At 42.5% G+C, this 20,533-nt stretch overlaps 1 protein-coding gene across 1 annotated transcript in view; it reads right to left on the bottom strand.

The window, feature by feature from the left end:
- PDE4D (phosphodiesterase 4D) overlaps window positions 1-20,533 on the bottom strand; it is a 654,687-nt gene that overhangs the window by 548,155 nt on the left and 85,999 nt on the right. Inside the window, exon 2 of the mRNA XM_081212798.1 lies at window positions 17,218-17,327. Within this exon, the coding sequence (XP_081068924.1) occupies window positions 17,218-17,259 (42 nt within the window). The 5' untranslated portion in view covers window positions 17,260-17,327. The remainder of the gene's footprint in view (window positions 1-17,217; window positions 17,328-20,533) is intronic.

Raw genomic sequence — 20,533 nt, 5'->3', positions numbered from 1 at the left:
CAAACTTAGTTGGTCTCTAAGGTGCTACTGGACAATTTTTTAATTTATTTTGAGTGCTGGGAGCATATCAGATAAGCTCAGTCAGTAGCAGGCATGCCGACTCGGAAAAGAATTTGGGAGGACTGATGTTGCTCACGACATCACATCCAGGCATCATGCACAATGTCATTGCACACAACATCTGGACTTGTGGTCCTCTTGCTGCCATGGGCCACAGGCCCACAGGCCGCTTCCCCTCCATAGAAGGAGAAGGAGGAGCCTTTGCAGACTGCTATGGTTGTACTTCTAGAAGCTGCCAATGTACTTCTAGGAGCGCACTTCCAGCACTGGGTTCTGGAAGTACGGTTGCAGCCTGGCAGTCCTGAGCCTTCAAAACCTGTGCGTCAGAAATCTAGCCACTGTTCACCTCACAGATACCTTCCACTCCTCTCAAAGCATTTTTTATTCATTTCTTGTGGTTTCTTTTCCCTGTCTCCTTTCTCATCTATTCTAACCTCTTGCCCTACCTGTACTGCCAACTCTTCAAGGCTGAGGCCTGGTCTGTGAAGATCTCGCCTAGCAACAACAGACTTCTATACTTCCACAGGCTAAGGCGGGCCAGTCCAGAAACCATTCTCTAGCAACAACAGAACAAACAAATCCATTGACTATCGCTGACCACAAAATGTCTTTTTAAATAAAAACTGCAAACGAGTTACACTACTATTAGAAAAAACACACAGCAGATACTCCCCTTGACCTAGCAAAAGACATTTCCCAAAAAAGATGCAGTATAAATGAAGAAATTCACCTGGGAAAACCACCCCGGCAAAGCTGTAGAGGACAATATGTGCAGCACCTGTCAAAATGCCAGAGTGTCATAAACTGGCAGGATAATGGGAAGGAGGAAGAGGATCCCAGCGAGGGGTGTAGCTGGGACTGGGCCAAACTGGGGCAAGCAGGGGATGGGGAAGGAGAAGTTGGTGTAGGAAGTACTCACAGGGTAATGTAGGATGGCGAGGGGGTGGGGGGTCAACACACAGGAACCAGAGCAGAAGGACCCTTCGCCAGAGCCAGAGAGGCCCCTGTCCCCACAAACAGGGCGAGTTCTAGGCATAGGGAGCAGCAGGAGTGGTGGTCTAGAAGGCTGAGGCAGGCAAAGGCTCCCAGCTGGCCAGATAGAGCTCGTTAGCTCTGGGAGGAGGTGTGTGATTCCTCAGCTGAAGGAGGCCTGGAACAGGTGAGGGTCACATGCTTCATCAAGCCCAGATGCTGCAGTCAGCATACAATGCATAAAAGGGAAGCAGAGCAGAGGTGCTGGGTCTGTTCAACTGCCTATGTTGATGGATCTTGACTTGGATGCTCCTGGGTCTCTAGGGTTTGACTCTGGACTGCATCTTGACTGCTGGACTTGGCTTACTTGGATGGACACTGGACTGCGCTTCTTGACCTCTGGACTTTGCTTATGTGGATTGACCTCACTCCCCCCCAACTTTGAACTTGGCACACTGACTTTCTGCTAGGTAGCTCTAGTTCATGACAGTCACTCATCAAATATTTAACTTAATAATAATTTTATTATTTATACCCCACCCATTCTAGATGGCTTCCAGCAAAATATAAAAAATAATAAAATGTTAAACATAAAAAACTTTCCAGTACAGGTCTGCCTTCAGATGTCTTCTAAAACTTGTTCGAAAGAAGCCACCTCTTAAGCCCTAAATTCACTATCAACTATCCTCAATCTTTCATTTCCTATACTGCCAAGTTTCAGATCAGTCAACTGAACCATTTTCTAACCTTACACCCTATAACTTGTTCCCCACCCCCACCCCACCGATTCTTCATTATAATGATGGAATGCAATTCAGCCAACTCACTCTTAACAGACAACAGTCACTATGTTTCTATATATAATTCAGCAATTAACCTGTTTGATTAATTTATCAGTGCATAAACTGCAATCTCAGTTTCATAAAGATTTTGAGAACGGGACTCACCTAATGAGAATATCATACTACTTAATTGAAAAAAGAAATGCCATTTTACTCCTTTATTTTATTTGCATACATACTAAGCTCAGTTGGAGGACAGGAAAGGAAAGTCAGAACTAGTTCTTCAGCAAGATAATAAATAAAGTCCGGCTTGTAAATTAAATAGTCAAGTCCAGTCATGCATTCAACTCTCACTTATGGCTTAATAATATTCTCCTTCTTTTAAGTAAACTTGTATAATATGAATGAACATCTGACTGCCTTTCTATTGCAGGATATAGGTTGCCACATACCCTCCAACATTTCTCCAATGAAAATAGGGACACCCCACCCCATAATGATAATTTTACTATTTATACCGCTTCCAACATATATAAAAGCATAATAAAACATTAAACATTAAAAAAACTTCCTTATGCAGGATTGCCTTTAGATGGCTCAGGGATTGGATAACTCCATACCCTCCAACATTTTGCCAATGAAAGTAGGGGTATCCTAAGGAAAAGTGCGACATTCTAGAATTAAATCAGAAACCAAGATGGCTTCCCTAAATCAGGGATGTCCCTAGAAAATAGGGACACTTGTGGGGTCTGTTACCACCATTGAGATCTCAAAAGTTATAATTTAGAATTAGCTTTTAATGAATTGACTAATGTTTGTAGTTGCTGAGAGAAATTTTCAAAAGCTTGAAGGAAGTTTTCCAGTTAAAAGAAATAAATGAACGAAGTAGGCTCTGAGTTTGTAAGCAAGGACACACATAAGCTGAAAATTTGTTTTTGTAAGCAGCTCACCATCCGCAGAAGCACAGATAAATGCATGTGACCTGGGTGTTCAAAGAAAAACAACCTGGATCTTCAAATCCAATATTAATTGCATGAAAATGGTTAAATGACTGAATGAAGACAGTTATAATTCACTCAAATACAGATTGTAAACAAAAGCCAAACAGGTGAATGTTTCTGAATAATTCATTATGTTTTATTCAGTGGTCTATTCATTTGGAGCATATAATGCATTTCTAGAAAATGCTTTGCATGCTTAAACCTCTGGGTTCAAACCACGGCATCTCCAGTAAAGGACTTCATTAAATCCTAACATTTACTGTTAAATGTGGTGAGCCATCATGTGCTACCAAAACAAGTCTTCAGACACAATAATTTCTGGTGAATTTCATGGCCATTTCCTTCATTTAATTTGAGGATAAATAAACAAGGTTTGTCTTTCTTACTTCAGAACTTGTACATAGCAGGGAGTCATTCAACCAAACATACAGAGGAAAACTCACTCAGAACTGTAGAGCCAGTCAGGACACATGCTACATCAGCAGAGATTATGTCCCCATGTCGGGTTGCTAAGCAACACCTCCACCCATCTCCTCCTTGGCTAGTTGACTTTAATACAAACAAAATTAACCCTTAACTTACAAACGGAATGATCCCTGGTGTTGCACTTCCAGCAAGTTCCGCTTGTAAATTTCCCATGACCATCTGGTTTGTCAGTGAGGGAAACAGGATGCTGGCCTAAATAGGCCTTTGGTCTGATCCAGCAAGGAGTTCTTTATGCTATGTTCTTAAGGCAGGTCCCTACCCTAAAGTGCTTGGGATCTATATACTGAATGTCAAGAAAAAGAAAAGAGGAGTACGAAGAAACAAGTGGAGAATGCTAGTAAATTCAAATCTACATACTTCCTTTCAGTTGGAAGAATGGCTGCAAAAGATCAGTCTGTTAGTTTTATGACTCTGTTTTAAAGACTTACATGTTTGCAGCAACAGACAGTGTTCCAATTAAAGCTGTCAATCTCCCCTCTTGCTTTTGATATCTTAAGGGACTGACCTGGCAGCTACACTCAGGAAATTTATTTATTGGCACCAGGGAGAAATGGTATTTCTTCCTTTCATGAAGTGGCTATTGTTGTTTCCACTCCCTGCTTGTTTTTGTTAGTGGTTTTTTTATGGGACAGGAGGGAGAGTGGTGATAAGTAATGTGAAGACTGTGGAATGACAAATAATTTGAAGACTGTGCCCATACACTTGGGTTTTCGCTGCAAAATTATCCTCCTCCCAACCCCTTGTGCAAATGCTTCCTCGCCTTTTCTCCGACACAGGTTTTGCTATGCAATCTCTGGCTCTCAGCGTGCATCGTGTAATGTTGAAATAGCCACCTGCTGGTAGATCAATGATATGAAACATTCTGCCCTAGAACAAGAGGAGCTGGACATTAAATAAAAATATTTGCAAAGCTCACGCAGGGAAGGAGAGAAATCAGGTCGGTGCTTCTTAGCTTCCGTTGAGTTTTTAAATAGTCGCATGGAAAGCTCAGGAATACTATTGATGAGCTGAGAAGAAAGGAAGAGGCCCTACTGGACTCATCAGAGGCTAATCTAACCCAGCTTCCTTCTTCCCACCTCAGTCAGCCAGCTCTTATGGGAAGACCAGCAGCAGCTAGGTGTGAAGCTATCCTGCTCCGATTAACTGGCATTCAATGGCGTACTGCTCCTGAAATGGAGATTCCTTTTAGCTAACATGGGGAATAACCACTGATCAACAGGGCTGGTGGATCAGAAGGGAGGGAAACCACCAATGGTAGGTGGAGCCAGAGTCAATGAGATGCAGAAGCAACTAATTTCATTTTTGTCCCCAATTCCATATTTTTAAATATATTTTGTGTAACCCAATGACAATCAATTTCATTAGATAGCCAGGTGGTCTAGGATTGCTGGTGGGGGTGCTCTGGCCATTCTTTTAAACTATGCAGGGGTCCCAATTTGAATAAAATACAGTGGTACCTCGGGTTGCATATGCTTCAGGTTACAGACTCCGCTAACCCAGAAATATTACCTCGGGTTAAGAACTTTGCTTCAGGATGAGAACAGAAATCGTGCTCTGGCGGCGCGGTGGCAGCAGAAAGCCCCATTAGCTAAAGTGGTGCTTCAGGTTAAGAACAGTTTCAGGTTAAGAACCAAGCTCCAGAACGAATTAAGTACTTAACCCGGGGTACCACTGTATTGGGAAGGGGCAGGTAAGCCCTGTCCTCAATCATAACATGTGGCACATGCACTTGCAATACCCATCAACCTTTGGGGGGCAGCTCCCTCAAATATTTTATTGGGGGCAGGGCTGAAAGGACCTCAGCCCCTAAAGTTGGCTCCTATGAAACCATGCATACATTTTGTAAACTTCTATCATGTATCCTGCCTGATAGTGCAATCCTATTAATGTCTTCTCAGAACTAAGTGTCGCTGAACAGAACAGGTGTAGCTGAAATCTTTGCCCCACCCCATACTAAAAAGGGGGAAGCTCGCAGCTGAGACCCTCCTTTGTGTGGGATAGGGGTTAAGATACAAACTTGACCGAGGGCTTGGTTTTTGGTTTTCTTTCTACCTTTCCTTTCTGTTTTATTTTTATCTAGTTTAGTTTGGCTTTTATTGTATTCTATGTTGAAAACTTTCAATAAAATTGATTATATAAAAAAACCTTAAAATGCTTTAATAAAGACCAATCCTCTTATCTAGTAGCAGCTAAGTTTTTCTGCAGTCTTTGGTGAGAGACAGATAAAGGTTTTTGAGTTTCACAAGGAAGTAATGATGGGAATTCTCAAGGCTTGCAATGGCAAGATTTCTTAATTCAGGAAAGGATAGCTTGACATCCATCAAATTTTAAAAGCTGATGATGTTTATTCATTGTTACTAATATTTTCCCCAGTCTGGACATAGTCTCTGAAGGCAGATCAGAAAGCTATAAGAAAAGCTGAAGATGGTGATGAATCTTTGCCATTTTCAATTAAAATGAATTCTGAGTTAAGCATGCACAGGCAAAGCATTCAGATGGGAAAGAAGAGCTTTGGCAGGCCTGGGTGCTCCCTAACACCAGCCTTCGCTCAACCCAGTGCCCTCCAGCTGTTTTGAACTATAGGCTACAGTTCCCATTAGCCCCAGCCAGGATAGACGCATGATGCTGGGGCTGATGAGAGTCTGGCTTTGCTGGCTGGGGCTGGCAGGAAATGGGGATACCAGATTGAGGATGTCTATCTAATACAAATATCCTTTCACACCTGTTCAAATAGTTTATTCAGCCTCCTTCCACTGCTATTTTGGCGCTAGTTTTTCTTTCTAATAAGTTCTTGATTTCAGGTCTTGTAGCCAATCAGACTTCACTATGTAATAATAGCACTGAAAGTGAGTAGAGCTCATTCAGAGTACGGCACACTGTCACTTAAGTCAAGTGAAATAAATGCTGAATTAGCTTTATTTGCTCTCATTAATGTCACCAACTCTGATAGGCTACATGACAAGTGTGTCACTTGTTCCTAGGAAAAAGAAGGCCTCACTGGAAAGGAAAATCCCTGCTGCTGTCTACCTAAAGTACTAGTAAAGGGGAGTATGCATTGAACACTTTTACTCCCTTGAGCCTGCCTGAAAATAGAGATCCACTTCTCCTTGGGAAGATTACAGAGATGTTAAGGCCCTGCCCAGCACTCCTTTGAGCCATGATTTTATTTTATTTTTTGATGATTTTATATCTACAGTCACCCACTCATAAAACACAACAGGCATACATCAATTAATACATTCAAGCCTAATATTTGCAAAGTGGATTTATTATGGTAGTATACATAAATAAATAAGAATGCATTACATGCTCTGCATGCTACAATTCAGCACACATCCTTGTACTCATCCTCACACCTTGCTGTTATGCATCACTTGGTATGCAAGCTCACAATCTGCTCAAAAGCACCCAGGAAAAGGAAGGTGGCATATGTGTTATTTGACACAGAAACAACAATAGAATGGACCAGGAGTTCAAGGACAGAGCCTGCAATTCGGCATTTCAGTTTAATACATATATTGCCCCGTTGTTATTCACTTAAACCCACTGAAGCAATAAAGGAGCTTTAAGAACAGTGCCTCTGCTTAGGAAACAGTCATATCTTTCCCCCCTATTTCCCAGTAAATGTTACTTTATGGAATCTACCTACATTTTCAGTTCAGCATCAAAATATCTGTTCAATATGATGTGGTGCTGGGCACACCTAAAATCGCTAAAATGAATAGGGTAAGGCTTGGCTGTCTACATAGGACTGGTGGTTAGGTTAAAATATTTCTACATTATCTGCAGTGCAAATGCAAATTATAAAAGCCTCCCGTTAGTCACTGGAGGATGTTTGCATACATTATTTAATGGTTTCAATATTTTGAAAGACCCAGACAACCAGCAGCCACCTGTGTGCCCCTGAATCATAAACCACAGCAGAAGACTTGATGGGTTTCTCCGGGGCTGGGGGAAAAACACAATAGAATTCCTGATCACAATAGAATTCCAGATCACAGAAAAGTGAACAAGCTGGAGTCCATGCTGTGAAGAAGTCCTTGTTTTAGATGACATACAAGCAAAAAGATGAACATGAGTAGACTATAAATTATAATATGCACCTGTCATTCTCAACCATTTTGAATACTATTTTGCACTGGAAAATATGTTGGTGATTGGAGGCATTGAGAAAAGGCCATTATTGTGGCCAGAACACCACCTGATCAAGGCACATGAGCTCATAATCAAGGTGATCAAGAAAATCACCCCACATCACCCCTGCCATCTTTAGTTTTGTTCTCAGCAGAAGAAGATGACTTTTGCAAATGGGACAGAGCATGCATCTTCCATGGTGCTTGTGGCAGCATGTTGTTGTTGTTCACTTCAAGTCACCTTGTTCCAGGCTCCTCTGAACAGTTTGTGTTTATTAGGCCCTGAAGATGCACTCTCAATTCCTTATTATAGCTTTGCATGGTTCTTTGCTGATAAATTCGCTCAGTTGTACTCAGACATAAGTGTGATAGTTTAATCAGAGTTTATACTAGAGTGCCGCGTATCTGGATCACTTTCATTCCATCTCTCTCAATGATACTGACAAACAGAAGAGTAGCGATGCCAGGGGTGTATCTTACTGCAATTTGTTGTCTAGGCTCTGCTTCGTGTTCAAAAGAATTGCCCTCATCACATTGACTCATTCCTTTCTAACCCTTAGGATCTATTACAGTGATGGGTTTTGTGTAGGGTGGCCATATGCCCTACTTTACAGTGGGCAGTCCTATGTTTGCTAGTTCTATGTTTGAAGGATTCTTCTATTTGAATGGCTATCCTGTCCAATTCCAGTTCAAAGATAAAGGGAGGGAGGGGACGGAAGTTGCCCATCAACAAGTAGCAGAGCGATAGAAGACCAAGCAGGCATGCAGGTCACCTAGCTCCAGTCTTCCCCACTATGATATATATTGTATTGTTTTGCTCACTCTCTCTCTCTTCTTTATGGCCTTCCTGTGAACTCTACTTTGTGTTCTAGGCATGACCCTGGAGTCAGACTTCAGTTCTTCAGGGGACGATGCTGCAGATTCAGAGTGGGAAGAGAAATTGTCCTCAGACCAAATGCCAGAAGCACCCAACTTACCAGAAACACATCCACAGGAAGAGCCTAAGGTGCCAGTGCTCCTCTGGTTTGAGGATGTTGTGTTGCTCTCCTCTAAACTACACTTGAGAATCTCCAATGGAACCACAGTCTCACCCACTCTTTTGGAGTAAGCGTTTGCTTGAGAAGACTGGGCCCCTTTGTATGAAGAAGGAACTCTCAGCGCTTATCCACTTTACCTTTTGTCCCACTTTTTCCAGGCAGCGGTTCATGTCTGAGCGCATTGTCTTGTTTTGTTTTCTTTGCCCCAAACTTCCCTAACAAAAATGCACTCTTTGAAGCTGAACTGGAGCAAACATCTATTCGGGTTTTCTGTGGATTTATATTTGCTCTGATTGAACTTTAGAGAGCGGGTTTTCACAGGAAAATCTCTGGAGCAAAAGAAAATGAAATTTGGATATGAGCTTTCAGACCCTCCTTGCCCCTATTTTCCAGGGACAGTCCTGGATTTACAGAAGCCATCCTGGTCTTGTACCTACGGGACCGCCTCTCCTGGTATGCCCCATGGAGGACCTTAAGGTCCATAAATAGCAACACCCTAGAGGTCCCGGGCCCTAAGGAAGTTAGATTAGCTTCAACCAGAGCCAGGGCCTTCTCAACACTGGCTCCGGCCTGGTGGAACGCTCTGTCTCATGAGACGAGGGCCCTGCAGGATCTGATTTCTTTCCGCAGGGCCTGTAAGACAAAGTTGTTCCATCTGGCCCTTAGCATAGAATCAGTTTGATTCCCTCCCCCGCTTTCTTTTTCCTTTCTCCTCCTGTGATGAGGCTGCATCCTAATGTTTTAATGTTGTATTTTAATTATTTTTTTAAATTGTATTTTAATCAACTTGTTTTTATTATTGGTTGTTAGCCGCCCTGAGCCTGGTCTTGCCTGGGGAGGGCGGGGTAGAAATAAAAATTTATTATTATTATTATTATTATTATTATTATTATTATTATTATTTAATCCCAGAATGTCCCTTAGGACATCCCTATTTCCATCAGAAAAATGTTGGCGAGTATGAGCTTTAAATCACAGACTGTGCCTGGAAAGAACAGAGGGAAGGAAGCATGGATGAGCCCTAAGCAGGGCTAGCTACAGCTCATAAACAAGGCTCAGTTTGAGAGTAACTCCTGCTGAAGCAAGACCTGATGTTTATTCTCATGCACTATCCAAGACAGAGTCCTGCATGAAGCTGTCTCACCTCTGCAGTGTGTCTGCAATGCCAGCTAGCTGAAAACAAATGTAAAAGTTTAATTACATTTATTTCCCATGTTCCTTTTTTGTTTTGTTTTTCTCATTTGTTTTCAGTATAAAACAAATGAAAAACCAATATGCATATGAATGCACACTCTTCAATTCCATCCTGATACTTCTTTCTCGGGCCAACATGAGCTTGCAGGGCAGGCACCAGTCTCTTGATTCCTCCATGACATTTGCTGCTGCCACTGCCATCTGCTCCATAGTGTTGAGACTGATAGTTCTCTCTCTCTCTGAGGAAGTGCTCCTTTCTTCTAGCATTTCCCCAGTACGCCCTCATTTTTTCACACCAGTTGGTTTCCATTTAACAGCTTCCTGTGGAAGCATGTTCACTGGCACCGGGAGCACATGACCCCAGATACCCAGCAGCCGCTCTCTGCAAAGTGGCAACTTTCTGGAACTTTTCCTGAAGTCCCTTTTAACTCAGCATGTTGGTTCTACCTTGCTCACTTAACTACCTTGCTTTCCACAGAGCATTTTGCCAGATGTCAGCTCTCACTTGAGTGGGAATGTATGTTAAAACCATACCTTGTAACATATGTATGTATGTTTAAAAGGTTGCATGAGCTTTCGCTTGCTGTTCATTACATCACCACAGCCAAATTTGATCAGCTATGTAATGGCAACTGTATTACTAGGAAACCCAATTTTTATCTTTATTGTTGCTAAAGTGGAATACGGGGAAGGAAGAAGCAAACTGGGTTGGTGTCTTTTTGCAAAACACATTGAAGACCTCTAAAGCACTTTTTCGAACCAAAAAAAAGTTTGCCCCCAAACTTGTGGTTCAACCTGGCAATATACTACCATACTAAATGAATTCCAGCATAAATTTCTTTGTGTGTGTTCTGGCTTTCCCCCCGGCATTTAATAAACTTGACAGTGGGCATGCAATGAGAAATGGCCCACATGTAAGGTGAGCAGCCTTTGTGAACTCATATGACAACAATCACAGGAGGAAACTGAAGTGTGAGCCAGACTCTATAATGGATATAACCAGCAGACATTTCTGGTTTTTCTCTAGCATTCATAGTCAAATATCTGCCTAGTGCATAGTAACATTTACCTATGCATGATGTATTTCAAAAATGAACCGGGCCTACTCACATGAATGGGGCAGAGGCTATGTGAACCATTCCTATATATACAATTTTTAAGGAACACAAAACGGCACAGATGTCAAATTAAAAATAAAAAAGTGTCTGAGGTATACACAATAATTCTTCCCTGTTTTCCCCTATTGGAACTCCTTGTATTGCATCCTTTGCAGATGTGCATCCTCTTTAACATGGCAGAAAAGCCTGGTTATTCTTGCCTCTAAACGTTTTGCCCTCTTCTTTTCCCACTATCACAGAGGAGACAGGGTGAGACAAATGCTTCTGTGATAATATACCAAACAGTGGTAATACGGGCTGCATCCAGGAACCCTGAAGCATCCTTACTCCTTCCTTTGGATGATGCCACCACCCATAGATTGACAGAGGCTGGGATCAATCTTCTGTAAGGATGTAGATATTTGATGTGATTACGTGGCATGTGCAGGTCTCTACGCACCCGATTCATTCCTGCCTACTCCTCTTCACATCCATTTCCTCTATGCTACCACACCGCTGAAGATATGCATTCTATGTCTCTTCCTCCAACAAGTGCGATTTCATCTCTCTTTCTACCAGTCAGGAAGAGTCACTATCTCCTAATCTTAACCAAACACCAGTGGGAGTTTTGTTGAAATGATGCTTGTGAATACATTTGGAAGGTTCAGTTTGTAATGCAAGACTATTTCACTGCTTCAGTGTTTTCTCCAGCTCCAGAATCTGCTTGCAGTCTGCATATCTGACTCTTGTTTATGCCAAGAAGTACTCAGACACAAGTTTATTGAACTTGCAGCACTGCTGGTCAGGAAAATCATAGGAAATTAAGGTGATATCCCAGCATACAGTTGTTTTCCTGAGTGAATCATAGGAGAAGAGAAGTGCATATGTGCAGAAATGATGGTAGTTTTGAGGACATGACCAGTGACGTGTGCTGTTGTGTCAAACCCATCCACAGATGTCAATGAACATGATGACATGATGCTATATTGATCAAAAAGTTGCATTTCCATTGCGCAAGTGGTAATGCAGTGTAAGAGGAATGTTAGAAACTGTGGTAGAAGCCTTTGCATTATAAGCAGGAAAACTAATGCAATAATTTCCACACCTGAAAGCGCCCTGAATTAAGACATAAATGAAATAATGAAGAGATGAGTAGAAATGCCACTAAGGAGAAACTAAGCTGGAAGAATAGGATTCAAAGTTTTTGCTGCAGCCAAGGCCACTGAGCTTCCCAGATACATGGACCTCACATGAAGAGAGTCCTCTTCTAGTGATTGCTTTGAAAGCAGCATAGTGTTGTTTAGTCTCATTGGCCTTCAGGAATCCTAGATAAAGGCTAGAATTCTCCAGTTTCTGCTGCTTTTGGGTGGCAAAAATTTCTGCCAAGGTTTCTTAAAGAGTTGCAGCTTCCTCTGCTGGGTTTCACCAGGAGGTGTGGCCAGGGATGGGGGGGGAGCCTCACATTGTTTCCCAACAGCCACACTTCCCAGAATGCCTCAGGAGCCATGTGGTGCAATGTGGAGTTGCTCCCAAGTCATTCCAGGCAGTGCAGATAGCACAAAACAGTGGAGGGAGGGAGGGAGGGAGGGAGGGAGGGAGGGAGGGAGGGAGGGAGGGAGGGAGAGAGAGAGAGACTTCTACTGCAGTGAGTGGCATTAGTAAGGTAGAAAAGCAAGAGAAAATGGAAACGACTTAGCCATTTTGTAAAGTTAAGCAAGGTAAACAGCAATCTCTTCCAAACATTTCAGATAAATTTCTCCCATCCCCTATGATTTTTCAGGAGAGATTTGTTCTGCACCTGCCCACTCACTGAATGGCCAAAAAAGAATTTTCCAGACATTCTGGCACAGCTGTAAGCCTAACTGGGAGTGACTGCCCCATATATCAATGCTGCAGGTTGTTCAGTTGCCTGAGCGACAGGAATTATTCCCCCCGTCTCTTCTTCCTGAAGTCCTTATATTTCACTTGCCTCTGCTATTATTTCATGTTATGGCTAGGCTATGGCTATGGCTAGGCTAGTCTCTTCATGTGCCCTGTGCCTCTTGCATTCCTGCACCCTCATGAGTTCCCGACCCTGGTGTACTGTCTGTGTGCATTCCCACTTCTGATGTTACTTTTTTCCTCTGGGTACCATATCTCTGGTATGCTACTAGCCATGATGGCTCTGCTCTGCCTCCACAGTAATGCTTCTAGGTACCAGTTGTTGGAAACCACAAGAGGGGAGAGTGCTGCTTGTGGGTTTCCCATAGGTATCTGGTTGGCCACTGTGAGAAAAGTATGCTGGACTAGATGAGCCATTGGCTTGATCCAGGTGGTGATTCTCATGTTCTTATGCCAAGTCTCTTGCAAGTTCCAGGCGACATAGTATTTTTAGCCTTACCTTCTCTTCTCGTTCCTGACCTTATATTTTCTCATGATTTGAGACGGGTTGCACTCTCCCTGAATGGACAGGTCCATACTCTGGTATTACTCCTGGGTTCCAGATTGTTGCTGAGGCTTCTGTGGCTAGGAGTGCTTTGATCCAATTTAGGCTGGTTCACCAGCCATCCCTAGACCAAGATAACGTGGCCTCAGTTGTCCATGACCTCCAGCCTGGACTACTGTAACACACTCTATGTGGGGTTGCCCTTGAAGATGGTACAGATGCTGCAGCTTGTGCAGAATGAAGCTGTCAGGTTGGTAAGTGGGACAACCCAATGGGACCATGTATTATCTATCGGCCATGAAATGGTTGTACCGGCTGCCTGCCAGTGAGCTACCAGGCCCAATACCCACTGTGTGTAGTGCTGTGCAAAGCCCTAAATGACTTGGGTTGGGATTCAAGTACCTGAAAGAGCACTCTTTTCAGTATCAACCATCTTGGGCCTTACGATTTGTAGGAAAATCCCTGATGGTCATGCTGCGCAGTTGGGTCTTCTCAGTCCCCCACATTCACCTAGGCATATAATGGCTGAAAGATACAGTTCCTGGAAACCTTGACATGATTAGCTAGCAGAGTACATATCCTATATGCTTTTGAATGTTTTGTTTTATTTTTAATTCAAAGTTTTACCACCTTTGTGTCTGCTACCATGAACATGATATAAATTTAATAAATAAAAATTAGAAATGAATAAACCGAGTCAACAGGGAACCAGAATATGAACTCTGGCTCAGAAAGATGAGATGGAGGGAGAGAAAAGAACCAGGTACTGCTTGGATTTCTTCAGCAATTTTTGAACATTCTGCACACATCTGTTCTGCTTTCACGTTGAGCACCTTTTTGATTTTTCGGCATCGTATCTTGTAATCAATCACCTGGCAGTTGACAAAACCACCCTGTCTCTTTCTGTCTTTGCAGCAGCTTCTACTTAATCTGCTAAGTTTGCAACGTTATGTCATTTAAGTTACTGTTCGGTTTTTCCACAGCTGGTTCCCTCCCCACTCCTTCACATTTATATTAACCAATTTTATATTTCCACTCCACCAAAGAGCTGTTTCACACAAGTGAGCCATATTCATATTTACCTCACGTTTCTGTACTCAGGACAGAAGGCATGAAGAAAATAAAATGGCCAACTGTCTTGTAGTTATCATCCTTCAGGCCTCCATGGCATGGAAACCAGTAAAGTACAGTTCCTCCACACACCAACAGAATCACATTATGGGCTTCAGGCCATGTGGGTAGAGCCACACACTACCTTCACCAGCACTACCCGTTTCAGGAAACATGACTCCCCATTTATCCCAGCAGCATGGGAAGGAGTAATGCTGCAGTAGTTTCTGTCTTCCAGATACAGGACTCCCATTATCCCTGGCCATTGGCTATGTTGTCCAGGGCTGCTGGGAGTTGAAGTCCGACAACTTCTGGAAGACTACAGCCTCTTTGTCCCTCTCCTGGCCTAGCTCTTCACTCCTTCAAAGCCCACAATGAAAGGAGGAAATCCAAACCTGGGACAGGTTCGGCGTTGCCTCCTTTGTAAAAAACCTCCCTGCTAGTTCAAATTATAATATCTCGTAGAAATCTATACCATGCTGAAATCATGCCAGAAATTTAATAAGGAAATGGTTTTTTAAGCAATACAGCTATAATTTGAAGGGGGGAAAGAGAGAAAGAAAGACAGGGGACAGATTAGCAGAAATTAGCAGATGGAAGGATAGGAGAGAAAGCCAAGTTAAGTCTCCATTCCAATCTTCCTTGAAATCAGAATTCTCTAGTGATTAAAAACAACAACCCATTGCTAAGTTTGCCTTTTACCTTTGGAGATTAGTCTCACAGAAATGGGAAATATAATATGCACAGTACATGAACTTTGGAACTCAGGACTTCTGTTCTTCCTTTTCCTGCTCTACCCTTAGTTTTTCAAGCCCAACAATACCTAAGGAGTTACACCCACCTCTCTGTCTCAAGGCAACATCCAAGATCAAATGGAACATTTTCATACATGGTGCTCAGAAGCAGTTGAGCTTCTGTCTTGCTATTTACATTAAAGTGCCAGGGAAAGAGAAAGGGCAAAGTGATTTATAAGGAAAATGAGCATTTTGGCCAATGCAGGGTTTACATAGGCATGACAAATTGATCGCCGTTCTTGCTTCAGAGCAGAACTACGTGTTATAAGAAGCATGAGTTTGTTGCCAAAAAAGAGCAGTCCCCTCCCTTGCGGAGTTCTCTTCCTTGATAACATGCTGTAGAAAATTGCCCCACAGCCTGGTGTTTTCATACCAACGTTCGCCAACCCAGTGATCTCCAGTTATTTACGACCACAACTCACACCAACCCCAGCCAGCACAAAAACATCTAGAGGGCATCAGGTTGGCTGGGATTTGAAGCCATGGGTTGCACCCACTGCAACTTCTACTCAAAGTAGACCCACTGAAATGAATGAACCTAAGTTACTTGTGTCCATTAATTTCAATGAGTCTACTCTGAGTAAGATCAGCATTGGCTGCAACCCCATATCAATACCAGGCACTACATTTTTCTCTCTCTTTAAAAAAATATACCAGGTACATTTTCAAACACTCTCTTCTAAGTGAACGGCATGGTAGCATTTTTGCATAATTCTGCAGAGCTACAGAGAGTAGAAGCAAAGCTCTAAAGCACCTTTCATGGTTGCCTTTATATGAAAAGAACACAAGCAAAAGAACAGGGAAGCCAGAACCAATGGCTTCACTTTGGTTTTGATGTGCATAACCCTGGCAATTTGAGAGTCAGAACACACACCTGCAGAGATCTCTTATGCAGAGAATAATGCCTGCACAGTGACATTGTGAGGCCCATGAAATCAGAGAAGGGCTACAGATGAAGCTGAAATCCTAGAATTGCAGCAACACCTTTGAGTCAATAAAGAACATGACTGCGAAGGTGGTTTTTTTATTATTTAAACAAAATCATTTTCTCCTCTCGTCAGAGTAATAATCCTGACCTTGATCTCCCATAATTAGTTAAAGGCATTCATTTACTTTACATTTCAAGGTCCTGCTCTCACAGCAAAATAATTGTTATAACAGTGACATTTGAAATGGAATGGAAACCCCATGCATGCAGATTAAGTGTTTGGAATTCTCTGGCTGTCTGGGGTCTAAGGATGTGGATAATACCTTTTGCAGTATCTCAAAAGTGTAATGAAATATTTTGCCATATGGTAAGATGTTGAACTATGTGTGGCCTGTTAAAACAATACAACCATCAAGGATGGCAGGATTGGTAGTCCATAATATCTGGAAGGCACCATATTGGGTACCACTGTAGAAGGTTTGTATATATGCTTCTTGCCTATGAATGTGCTGATAAACTTTTTTATTGCCTCTAAAAACTATATTCTTGCTGCAGGCATTCTGCACACATGTTTCGTTATAGACCAACAAAAAATGCCAAGGAATTAACAGGATAATCCTACCCATGGATGATTCAGAAGTACGTCAAACTGAGCTCATTGGGATATACTCCCAAGTAAGTGAGTTTAAGATTTCAGCCTAAGTGCCATAGGAAGAATTCAACAACATGCTAAGGTTATTGTTCCATCAGGGCAAGCGTTTTGGCTTGCCAGGTGGAACAATCCCCATCCTTCTCCCCTTGCTGCATGCTGTTCCAGGGGTCCTTCCAACCCCAAGCCCAAGCCCAATGTCAGGGGATGTGGTGGTCATGGGGGGGAGAATGGGGGGAAGCCACATTGTGCAAGTGGAAGTCCTTGCTCGGAGCTTCCACTGACAGGACTCATTAGTTGAATCCCACTCTATAAATCAATAGGAGGATTTCCCCCCCAAAAAAATCCCCCCCCCCAAAATTATTTTCTGTACAGGAAAAAAAGAAATGGAGATACGCAAAACAGTGAAAGAGAAGAAACAACCAAAAGAAATAATTTTAGTTTGATTTGTAGACATCCTGTTGATGACAGAGTTTTCACAAGTTCTTTCAAACCACAATCAGCTGAATTGGTAATTCATAAAGAAGAGATTATTACAGAACCACTTACACTTTTACTCCTGACATATAAAGTATTTGAGTTCTTGCTCATGTTGCTGCACTTGCTGATCCTGAATGGGCTTTATCTGTAGATGTTCCGGCTCCTGCCCATTCAAAGTCCTGCGGACAGAAGAGAAATATTCTGTTGTTATTTCACACAACCCAAAATGATGCTGTGCTCTCTTAGAACACAAAAGCAATGGTGGAGCAACAATCCATAGGTCCTTCAAAATGCAAGGATCTTCACACACAGCCAACAGACACATGCTAAATAAACATCGTTTGTGCTTTCAACTTTGATAAGTGTAGATACGTCGCTAAAAAATCTAGACAATATTCTTTATCCTAGATTTGTTTGGACAATTTCACATTCCCCTCTCTCTGTAGTTCACTCCCAACTACAGTTGTGGGCTTATTTTTGATCTAATGCAGTATGTGAAAAGACTTCACAATATTCCATAATTTTGTAGATAACCAATTGTCTCATAGATACATAGAACTACCATATCTTGCTCTCTTATATCACATTACTTTATATGCTTGTGGCATATTATTGCCCTCTATTGTATATTTTGTATTTATATGCTGTTCACCACTTGGTGGGTGGGGAATTTGGATTGAACAGTGGTACAGAAATGAAGAAATTGTCAACAGCAGCTGATGCCCATTAGAACTGGTGGGGCAGTGACAGGAGCAAGCCAGCACTAAATCACACAAGCAAAGTGGAGTTGACTCTTTATTAACAAAACAGGATCTGCACAGGAGTCTCAGGCCTAATGAGCAGAACAACTCAAGTGTTCCCCCCAAGAAGCAGTTGCCAAGAATAAGGGTCCCCATCTCCCTACAGCCAGCTAAGTCTCCTCCCTTGCAGGTTCCTCGCCCCCAAGCAATTGGAGACTGTGCCTGCATGTCTATCTTTGCTCCTCCCACTTCATGCCTCTTCTGGTTCTGGGAGATGAGGGGGAAAGGAGTTTGTTGCAGCAGGAGGGGTAGTCAACCCTGCCTCTTCACAAGTCTGATTCATCTGTGTCTCTTAGCCTCTCTCCTGTCCTGCTTTGGCTTCTCCCTCTGATTCTGGACTTCTCTCTGCCACAGACTCTCCCAGCTCACTAAGTCCTGTTACCCCTTCCACTTCCGACACCTCCTCTTCCCAGTCTTCTCCCTCTGACAACTCATCATTGCCCCACCACCAATCCCTGGGCTCTGAGCCTTCTTCCCTTGGTGGTTCCTCAACTGGTTCCTCCCACCATTCCTCTGCATCCAACCAGTCCATGACAGGCAAAAGACAGGGATCCCAACAGCTGTTTGCATCCTTCTTTTAAAAATAAAAAAACCTGGGATGAATTCATGGATAGACTATGAAAGCTGCACAAAACCAGATAGCCAACTATTCCCCCTTCACAAGCAAAGTGAATGCATTCTGGTTGCCTCAGTTTAGCCTATGAGCAGTCCAGTGAGTCTGGGCCAAAGGCACACTGAAGACAAACATCTCAATTATTTTAAAAGGTACACAGCAATCAAGAATGGCAGATTATTTGTGCACTGCTGAATAATTCACCCACATCTTATGCCTGCCATTTAAGGTTAGATGCTGGATGTCGTTTCACATTGTTAATCTTAAAGCACAGCTCTTCTGCAGCAACTGGCACGGAGAGAACCACTTGCTCCAAATTGCTCGACATGCGTTGCCTGAGTCATCCATTGACTAGTGTTGGGTTTGGCAGGATCTGATATATGCTTTCTTTAAATCTCAGCTGGAAATGCCATTTACAGGCATTTGATTTCTCTAGCACATCAGGAACAAGCTGCAAGGGGTGGAGAAGATCATAGCGTTCTACACACCAATAAAAATTACAAGTGAAAAAGTCTTGGTCATACGCAACATACAGTTAGCGAGTTATTAAAGGAAGAAATGGATCTGCCTCACGCGAACGCCATTGCAGATTCTAGCAATGATGAGGGCTCACTCATATTGTTATTACAGCCCATTAATAGCCGGCAGCAGGAACTAACATCCAAATCCAGCTCTGAATTATGTTAAGTAAAAAGTGAGCAGGGCTACAAGCAAACTGCTTAGTCAATAAAACCAGATTTATTTCTTGTAAACAGAAGAAAAAGTCTGAAAGGTGCTCCAATTCCGCATGTCACATTCGAGTACACTTTTGTCGTCTCAAATCTAAAAGCAAAAGCAGGAGGAAAGAAAACATCCTGGCCTTGTTTGCCGGGATATATTTCCTACCCCCACCCCCCTAATGAAGTGCATCACTAGAAAATATGCTATTCTAGGCAGGTTCTTCAAAGTGTTTGCTCCAGAGAAATCTCCTGCTTTATATTCTTGTCACAGTCCGATGATAGTCAAGGTCAAATTGCTAATCCAAGCTGAGGGACTATAAAGGCAACACCATTTCTATGCCAAAGTTGTCGTATAGTTTATGTTATTGAAAATAAACGGCAAACCTTATGCATTTAAATTATGCCTCTCTCCATAGGGAAAGGGAGTTCATGATCTTTAAAAAACACACACAGTGTCGCAACAATTGAAAACGGTCATGACGGAAACCAGCTGTTTGCATGCTTCAGAAACTAAGCATGAAATTGGTTGCTTATTATAGAAAGGGAGAGCAGACTGAAGACAGATTAAGCGAGGTGGGGGTGCTTTTATCATCTTCCTTTAGGGTAAAGTTTGTTTGACAACTGAATGGCACACACACACACAAAATAATGGGTCTTCATTCTTTGTACAAATGTTACTGAAGGCTTCTGGGGGAGGGGGGCCAAAAGGCCACATGTTAGCATGGCAGTGGATAGTGATTGCACAGGAGATATAATTCCGTTTCAACATGTGTTTTACAATGTCCAAGTTGTGTGGCTAATCTTCTTATTTTATTAGAGCTACAATAAAACAGATTGTAACTTAGAAAATGCATATTATTACAATTGAATGGCAGTAATACGTAGTTGGAAGCAGAGGGGGTGTGGAACGTGCTACAATTTTTGCGGACCGGTTTTGTGTTGTGCTGACTGAAAATCTCTCTAAGCTCTTTTGGATACTTGGATAGTTGAATAAGCTCATTTAATGACCAGTAGTAGGTTGTTGTTTTTTTTACAAAAATGTTGCTATCTAGAAACAGAAATGCAGGTCACACCTACATGGCCGGTTGTACAAAACACGAATCTAGCTAACAAAAGAGAGTCAGGCTAAATCAAGGATTTTGCTCTGGGACCTCAGGTGCAAAAACATATTGAGCAGCCCTTGACTGAAGCTACCCTGTACATCTGTGCTTTGGGTCCAATGAGCTCCCTAGCTGTCAGGTTCAAATGTGCCT

The sequence above is a fragment of the Podarcis bocagei genome (genome assembly GCF_964188305.1).
Source record: "Podarcis bocagei genome assembly, chromosome: 11".
NCBI lineage: Eukaryota > Metazoa > Chordata > Lepidosauria > Squamata > Lacertidae > Podarcis > Podarcis bocagei.
This window is presented reverse-complemented; position numbering and strand designations above follow the sequence as displayed.